The sequence below is a fragment of the Engraulis encrasicolus genome, chromosome 16 (assembly GCF_034702125.1).
Source record: "Engraulis encrasicolus isolate BLACKSEA-1 chromosome 16, IST_EnEncr_1.0, whole genome shotgun sequence".
NCBI classification, from domain to species: Eukaryota; Metazoa; Chordata; class Actinopteri; order Clupeiformes; family Engraulidae; genus Engraulis; species Engraulis encrasicolus.
Window position 1 is genome coordinate 39258236 of NC_085872.1, and position 9688 is coordinate 39267923.

The window sequence follows — 9688 nt, forward strand, 5'->3', positions numbered from 1 at the left end:
GCAGACAAGCGAGCCTTGACCTGGGCTGAGGGAACTCCACACATAAGTGCCCACCACATAAATTCCTGTAAGGCCTCATCCTTTTTCGCAGTGACTGGATGGGCAGTTGGGGTTAACGGCACACGAAAAAGGAAAAAAAAGGCATATGGGGCCGCCGTGACCTGATGCCTCCCAAAGCAGCAGCTCAGCTGCTGGGCCGACCTCTGGACGGGTTGTGGAGCTGCTCCATGGGTGGCTACATGATGAGGCCATCACCTGAGCGAAGACAGTGGGTACCTAGTAGGGACAAGGCAAGGCAAGGCAAAGCAAAGCAAGTTTATTTGTATAGCGCATTTCATGCACAGGTGCAACTCAATGTGCTTCACAAAAAACAAATGCAAAAAGAAAGGAAATAAGACAGAAATAAATAAAGAAATTAGAGTCAACGAACATTTAAAACATTAAGATAAAAACATATGGTAAAAAAATAAACATAAAAATAAAATAGGAATGATATATAATTTAAGCTAGGGGAAAGCATCTGAGAACAGCTTTGTCTTGAGTCTAGATTTAAAGCTATCAATAATGGATGCATTTTTTTTTTACGTCATCTGGAAGCTGGTTCCAAAGCTTTGCAGCATAGAAGCTTAAGGCTTCCTCTCCACACTTTGTTTTGACTTTTGGATTCGACAATTGACAAGGGGTCATGCAATTAGAAATAAGGCAAAGCACATATTCTGTAGTTCATAAATGTACCGCATGTTCAAGAATTGGTGTAGAATCAACTGTACTGTACTGTAGGCATGGTTCATCTGAAGGATTCATCAAGGCGTACAAATTCTGGACACTAAAGTCTGGCAAAAGTAGGAATGTGAAGAAGTGTGCACATTGCCAACCACATGTAAAGGCTACTACGGTCATTTGAGATCACAATAACATACTTGTTAAAGCTGTTGTAGGGTTTAAGCACAAACAGAACCTAAACATTTATGAATGGAAGTGAATCACAATTTGGAGCAGGGGCGTAGGCAGAAATAATAAAACAGGTGGGCCCAGAAAAGATCGGACGGGCCCAACCCGAAAGCGTGTAGGTAGATATTGTGAAACCGTGCTCAAAAATGACACTTTGAAATTGAAATCATAGAAATCACAGAAGATGAACCAGACTTTTGACAAAATTATTTATAATCGCTCATTGCTATGCCATTAATTATAGTTCAATGAGGCAAAAGTTGACTGTCCAGTGTGAATGGGGAGGGCCTGGATGTCAGGTGGGTTGGCCCAGGCCCACCCAGGCCCACCCTTGGCTACGCCTATGATTTAGAGATGTAAAGATAATTTATTAAAGGACTGTATAAGATGTCTTGTGGGTCTTGTGAAGCTCGGCCCAACTGATGCTCTGCCCACTTGGCCTCTTAACTACAAACGGAAAAAGCTACAGAAAAGATTAAGATTTGTCTCTCATGCAAAGTTGGTGTCAACACACATTTTGGTATGCATTCCATGTGACCAAGTATTTCCACGTGACAGTTTGAGCCTATCATATAGAGAAGCCCCCTGTTCATCAAAATGCCAAATCTTGTTGCTGTCTCCTGTTTAAAAGGCCAACAAGCATGTCACTGAATACGGATGCTGAGAAATGTAGAAATTTTTACTATAAAAAGAGTTTTTTATGCACTTTTATTAATGTATTTATTTGGACAGAAATATCTCTATCTTTTTATAACATCTATTTTATATCCCCCTTATATATTTTTTACTTCCTGGTCCTGTGTCTGTATGTATGTCGTCTGTTTTTGCACATGTTGTAGGCCTATGTATGGTACTGCTGCAACACTTGAATTTCCCCATTGTGGGGTAAGAAAGGGCATACTTACTTACTTAATTACTTACTTATTTACTTACTTACTTACTTACTTACTTACTTACTTACTTACTTACTTACTTACTTACTTACTTACTTACTTACTTACTCAATACAAAACAAGTGTCAAGAGTGTGCAACATATAAAGGTTAAAGAAGGACAACCACTGAACAGTGCATGGCATGATGTACATACGTAACCTCCTCTCCTCTCCAATATATGGATGAATAAGAGCTAAAAGATTAAGCCAGTCAAACATGCAGACAGTTGAATCGTCTGGCTTGGGTCCTGTGCATTCCTGGGAATTTGTGAGGGGTAAATTTGTCATTTATTTAGTTGACCAAATGTTGTTTGACATCCAAATGAGATGAGCTATTCCACCAATAAGCCTTTGCTGAAAACAGGCGCAGAATGTTGCTTCCCAAAGGGAAAATCAAAATGCAAGGCAAAACGCAGAATTGATGGCTTGCGGTTTATGTTTTCCCTTTGATGACAAAGAGTAAAAGTAAATAAAGGGAGTATCAAGTTTATGATCAGCCAATAGGTCAAGGTTTTGTGTCAATACCTGACCTAATAGAACGATGTTATGACTTTTTTTTTCTTTTGTTAGTAATGCAATTGAAAATGTCAAAGCAAAGACAACCCTGTAAAAGCAAAAAAAAACCTCTTTGAGCTTTGACAAAGCTGTCAGGAGTATGTCAGAAAATTGCCTTAAAACTATTCATGAGCATAATGCATGTCGCAGTACCGCACAGGTCCAATTGATGTATATCAGCTTACCAAACATATGACTACTTATCATTCAATCTTATTGTGAACTATTACGCTAAAAAGAAAAAATCTTTGAATGTCAAGCCACATACTTCTAAGTAAAAGCAGACGAAACAGAAAAACACAGACAACTTCCCAGACTTGCTGAATACTCCAAGTTCAGTGAAAAAGAAAGAGAGGCGACATCCCCCTTATTTTTCTATTGGCACAGGACCCAAATAGACACCAACAGTGCCATGGAAAACCGATTAAGAATTTTAGCAGCTTACTTCACACTAATTAGCTCTTCACATTCTGAAGGGGGAAAAGACTCCAGTGAGAAATCGCAGTTGAAGGCAAGTCCCATCACTATTATTCCTCATCTTCACACAAATTAGATTCAGCCACAGATGAAAAGCCACAGAATAGTGGCAAGGCAAACGCTTATAGTGTGACTTGCATTCCTAAGCAGTCGAAAAAGCCTTTCATGAAATTTGTATCAACAGGAAAGTCATCTCTACATCTTCCAGCACACTGCACAACAACAGGTTTGTGGGAAGTGGCCTAAATCCTTGAGGCTAAATGTTCCTGTATGGCTTTGGGATCTTAATATAAATCGTACCAGATTGGCAGTGGCAGATCAGTTTACTTGATGGGCAGCCACATGCCATGTGTTGTAAGGCTGAATATTTACTTTGATGTAGGCTATGCTGAATGTAGGCTATATCAAGGCTGTGTTGAATAGGCCCTACATTTTACTAGATAGATAGATAGATAGATAGATAGATAGATAGATAGATAGATAGATAGATAGATAGATAGATAGATAGATAGATAGATAGATAGATAGATAGATAGATAGATAGATAGATAGATAGATAGATAGATAGATAGATAGATACCCGTTTAGCATTATCTAGGCCTATCTATGTTATCTATCTATCCGTTTGGTTGCCGTTTAGATTCCACGCGTCCGTAATGATGTCAGGCGCGAGACGGCATCTCACATCACCAGTGGAAGGCGCGCGCCCACCCCTTGCCTACTTGCCGTCTGAAGCGTACCACGTTGTATAAATAGTAAGCGGCAACTCTTTTAGAACGGACCCAGTTTGAGTGGGGGGAAAGAAGCGGAGGGGGAGGAGAACGAATCCAGTGACACCGTGAAATTGTATTAAACATGCCATTCCTTCCTCTATGCACTTTCACGTTGCCTAAACTTTGCGCTCACTGGATGTCTGGTGTTTCGGAAGTTTGAAGCAAGCAAGCAAGCAGACAGGCACCTGAAAGTGGTGCGCGCTGAGGTATTACCAAGGAAGAACAATTATTTCCATCGGCAGCTATCATCACTTTCCCGAATGCCTCCTGCGGTCATCTTATGCCTGACGCATTGGACAAAGTGATGCCTGTTCATATTTTAACCATAAAGGTGATTTGAGAGAGTGCGACAGAAGAGCAAGTCGAGGAGAGAGGAGACATAAACAGCCCGGCAAAGCACCGGATTCTTACATTTTTTTCTAAAATGCACTTGTTTGGATTATCTGTCTTGGTCGCGTATTCAGCATTCCTTTACACAAACCTTGCGATTGACTCAAGCCAAGACTATTATGATTATGACCAGGACCAAGGAGATGTCACGGTACGTTTGTTTCCCTCCTCATTCTTGGATAAATGCAAATATTTATTTTAATTGTGTCCTTAAGAATATTAGTAAAACGTTTCTGGGTAAAGATTCCTAACATGTATAGGCTATCCATACCAAATATCCATCCATTTTGAAACGTCTGACATCGGGGTGAAAAAAGTTGTTTACTCCACATTATTTTAAAGTAAAAGTTTTTGAATGATTGCAGGGCAACCAATCGAACGCTAAAAAAGGGGTATTTGAAGTAGTTTAGATACAGGGGTGGACACAGGTGTCACTGGGTCAACAGAAGGGTGTGTGTGTGTGTGTGTGTGTGTGTGTGTGTGTGTGTGTGTGTGTGTGTGTGTGTGTGTGAGAGAGAGAGAGAGAGAGAGAGAGAGAGAGAGAGAGAGAGAGAGAGAGAGAGAGAGAGAGAGAGAGAGAAAATATGTCCCCTGGTGGAGGCAGTGAAGAACAAGGGGTGAGATAAGGAGTAATCTGGAACACGTGGCTATTTGATCATGCAATACACTTAATTGGTGGGATTAACACCAGGTCTTTATAGAGGGTCTGTGGTAACCTCCTGGGAGGTCAAAAGAGACACAAAGTCACTGAAAACACACGCACGCACACACACACATGCACACACACACACACACACACACACACACACACACACACACACACACACACACACACACACACACACACACACACACACACACACACACACACACACACACACACAACCAAACTTACGAAACACGCGCCACAAATCATTTAGAAGTCCAGTTGAGTTAACCCTCAGGTTCAAATGAAACTGTGTATTAGCCTATGTGCAATGAAAAAATGGGGGGATTTGTGTATCATTTAAATACAGCCACATACCATGCACTTGAATCCCAGCAAAATGTTTATATTTTCCCAACTGTTTTTTTAGTCTTCCATTACTCTCTGTTGTGGCTGTGTTATAATCACCGTTCTAAAATTAGACTTCATTTTCATGTTTTCCTAGCTTTCTTATGCCCCCTTGAGTCTGGGTTAAATTTGATAGTAATTAAGATTAATTTGGTTGGAATTCACGTTGGAGTCAGAGCTAAAAAATGTCAAACAATAATACTACCAAAAAAATGTCATAAATTCATAATTGTTTCGTTTCGACCCCTCCGAGACGCATTTATCTTGTGATCACGATGGGCTCGTGAAGATTTGTGTGGTAATTGTGCAGGGGCCCGAAACATGTGTGGTGGTTAAGAGTTTCCTGTGCAGGGCCATCGACTGTGTTCTGGACCCTCAGGAGCAGGTCCCATAACTCATTTCTGTGTCACTCAGCGTCCGTCTCTGGCGTGCAATTCACTTGTCTCGCCTGCAGCGCCACTCTAACCTTTGTCACTCCTCACCTCCGCGAAATCAAGTCCTCTCTTTAAAAGATGTGCCGAAATGAAGCTTCCACTTTGAAAACACACACCGCCATGAGGGGGGTGGGGGGGGGGCGGGGGTGGTCAAGTCAAGCGAGAAGTGAGCCCTTACAAGGTTGGATGGAGATTGGGGGGTAATAGAATGTCACAAAGAACTGAACACAGACCCAAGCACACAAACATACACATACAACGCACACAAACACAGGAAGAGAGAGGGAGAGCCCCCCCCCACGGAGAGATTTTTTGATCAACAAGGCAGTAAATTGCAGTTAGCCAGCTCTGTGAGGTGTTGATCAGACTCCAGCCTTGCCACGGCAGTCACCAAGAGACCCCTGCACGGGTCCCTGCCTGTCACAACTGTGTGGCCTATTACAGAGACGTGTATTTCACACCCACGTGTTGAGTGCTTTGTGGCTGCTAAACTTCTAATGGCATCGCACTCGCCTCCTCCTCCCTGTAAATGTGCGTCTGCGGCCTCTGTTTGCATTGCAGCTGCGGTAGACATGGCCCAGACGCCATGGCGATGGAGCATGTCACCGCGGGATGCGGCCCATTACTACCAAAACACCCCCAGCACAATAGAACAGTGTCCTTACCTGCATGACACTCTGTCCCAGACACACCCCAAACCCCACCGACACCACATAGGTACGGTTGGGGTCACGGACGGTAGTTAATAGAAAACTGCCCCAGGCTTCCCTGGAAAGCAGTCGCTGTTCTGTTTAGTGGTTTTGTGGCTTTGTTTAGTGGTTTTGGCATCCAGTGGAATGCGAAAGGAGCTGCACGTGTGTATAGGGCTTTTCATCTGGCACACCACCCCACCCCACCTCACCGCCCCGACTATCGCAACACTTTGCAGGTGGAGCTCGGAAAGGAATGGATTACCCTCTCAGGTGGAATGGATTACCTGACATCTGCACACCTTATCTCTGCCCCAGCAGCTCATCCACCTGCAAAGAACTCTTTCATCTTGCTTAAGTATTCGGACTTATCAGACAAGGGCCTATTTCATCACCACTGCAACTTGAAACAGATTGACTCCCCAGACGGGTCAACAAAAGAGAAACGGGGAGAGGTGAGAGAAGGAGAGAGCTTGTCTTGGAGTGGAAGATGGAGTGAGGCGATGACATAAGCCATAAGGGGGTGTGTGCTGCATTAGAGCCAGTGAGAGGTCGGCAGTGCACTGCAGACGTCTAGAGGGACGAGACTGTTGCTGCAACTGTGGTATGTCAAGAACTCTGACGTCCATGAACAAATTGGCATTTTACTTATTTTAGGAAACAACAAAAATCGCAAGTATGCGGTCAGAGAGTAGCATGAAATGTTTTTTTTTCCCCCACTCCATCTGTTCTTGATCTATCGAAGGATTGAATAGTTTGTTTCTAAACTATGACTATCCCTTAGAGTAACCTGCAGGTTAAACACTATAATAAAGCAAGTGCAATAAACAATATAGACCAATCTAAGGTAAAGGTGATGCCAGTTAAACACAGTGGAACTACCCTACAACGATGTTGTTCTCAGCCTCACTTTCTGGACTTCCCATGCTGTCCTTTTCTCTCTATCTCTTTCTCTCCCTCTCTCTTTTGCTTTCTCGAATGTCTCCGTCTGCATTCACCCCCCACCCCCTTTCCCTCCCCACATGTCCCCAACCTCTCTTCTTCTGTTTCAACATGTACGTATGGTCAGTGCCCATGTAGGGTGTATGTTGTCTTTGTGTGCGTATGTGTTTGAGTGTGCTGGTGAATTATATCTGTTCCTTTGCCAGTGTCAGTGGCCTGTGCTGTGTGCGTTGTGTGTAAACAAGCAGAGGAGAGTGGAATGTGCATCTGACAGTGGCCCAGCAGTTGGCCCAGGACAGCTGTGGAGTTGGACTTCAGCACCGGGCCCATCTCTCTCCCTCTCTCCCGATCTCCCCTTTTTCTTCTGCCTCTGACTGATCTCTTATTCATTCTTTCTTTCGTACTCTTGCCAACTATTGGTTCTGACCATCACCACCTGGCTCATGGTCACAGCAAGGAACTCTCTATATGTCCTCTCTCCCTGCCCTGCCCTGCCCTGCCCTGCCCTGCCTTGCCCTATCAGCTCTCTCTCTCTCTCTCTCTCTCTCTCTCTCTCTCTCTCTCTCTCTCTCTCTCTCTCTCTCTCTCTCTCTCTCTCTCTCTCTCTCTCTCTCTCTCTCTCTCTCTCTCTCTCTCTCTCTCTCTCTCTCTCTCTCTCCATCTCTCTCTCTCTCTCTCTCTCTCTCTCTCTCTCTCTCTCTCTCTCTCCATAACTTAATAGGGACATTAATCCTTTATGAAGTACACAGTGATGTGCTTTTGTTCTCGGATGATTCCTCACAGGCTGCTCTGTAAGTACCACATGCTTCCAGGAACTTGCCAGAGCATACAGTGAACTCTATCAGCAGAACTAATAGAGCTAGAAAGTGACGTCACTTCCCCCGATTTCATGGGACCTCAACAGCGTTTTTAGCCGAAAATCGTAGCATGTAATCCAATGGCGGTATTAAAATGGCATTTCGATCCCCTTCGAGTTGTGCCACTAGCTCCATATATGTTGTTTCTGATATTTTTGCTTAATTTTTCGTATGAACCCCCAAACTTTTTAGAAAGCTGTGTTTCTTCACATTTTTCATGCCGACGTCCTCGGAACTAAACATTGATACGTCTGCATGAATAATCTTTATCTAGCCTCTTAAATAGCATATTTGTAGCCCAGCGCATATCATGACTGTGATCAGAAGATATTTACTCGCCACCATGTTGTTAGATGGTCAGCTAAGGTCCCGTGAAACGCGGAACTAAGGGGCGGGACTTTCGAGCTCTATGACTCTGTCTGTGCACCTTATGCATTGGGGAAACACTCTGGCTTTCAGGGACCATTGAGTTTCTGAGGAAAAGGATGGTAGTCTTTTTCAATCCCATTTCTGCCCGTTATCACCTTGCCCAGGGTGAAATCCTCAGTTAAGCATGCCAGAAGAGGACTTGGTGAAGAAGAAGTTTGGTTAAGTTGACCAGATGGTAATGGGATGTTTTCTAAGCTCTAGCTCTAGCTCAGTGAATTTAACATATTTCTCTGCATTTCTCCCTGAAGTCTACCCAGTTTTTAATTTATTTTTGTTGTAGTCCGATGTATTACCCTTTCAGTCAGGGTGGATGTTGAGGTTTAATCTATGTTATCCATCACACTATGGGCATATATTTGCATAACTTAGTGTTCAGCCCTACCAGCACAACAGCTGTTCTATAATCTGCATCTTTCACCACATTTCTTCATTGTCTTTGCGAAATAAGCAACATCATGTGATTCAGGCTATTTGCTAGTGGGTGATCATTTCAGTTTTTTGGGAGTAAAGCACAAGGACATGCTTAGACATGTTTTAAGTGCGCTTTCCAAGTAGTGCTTGGAGTGCATGAATATATTTACTAGATATTCATCCACTCTGCATTCTGGCCATAAGGATGTTTATCTTCCCTCTTTAGAATCATATTTATGTGCTGAGGAAAAGAGAGAGCTGTTGAAAAAGACAGAACTCAATCTGTTTTCCTCAGTTTTGCTGTTGGTTAGATGGAGATAAGGCTGGATGATTCATGCTGCATGTATGCAGATGACTGCAGGCATGGTGGCGTCACCTGATTTCAGGTCCATCGTTTGGACGAAACAGCTCAGGGAAGAGAACCTCTGTGGTCTCAAGCTTGCCTCTGATTAATCACAGACCTGTGTCTTCAACCCAAGCTTCCTCCGTCTGCATCCAGCCAGTGTGGACAGCGGAATGGATACCAGCAGCTAGGATTTCACCGGTGTTACGCAGAAACCCTCGCCCCCTCAGGAGTTTACTGGGGCCCTCAACAGCAGCCGGCGTATTCTGTTTGATTCAGTGTCACCACCCTCACACGTTAGGACATTGGTCACTTTCGATCAGTGTCATGTTTAGACCTGACCTTGACGTTTAAAGTAATATTCCACATCTTTCCTCATCGAATGTGGTGGTTTCTGAAGATAATTTTTGCAGATGACAGGCCACAGTTCTTGCGGCTGGTAGATTTATT

At 43.5% G+C, this 9688-nt stretch overlaps 1 protein-coding gene across 1 annotated transcript in view; it reads left to right on the forward strand.

The window, feature by feature from the left end:
* The first annotated feature begins 3655 nt into the window (after window positions 1–3655).
* Window positions 3656–9688, forward strand: part of vegfc (vascular endothelial growth factor c) — a 42811-nt gene continuing 36778 nt past the window's right edge. The window contains exon 1 of the mRNA XM_063219573.1: window positions 3656–4230. Coding sequence (XP_063075643.1) covers window positions 4114–4230 — 117 coding nt within the window. The 5' untranslated portion in view covers window positions 3656–4113. The remainder of the gene's footprint in view (window positions 4231–9688) is intronic.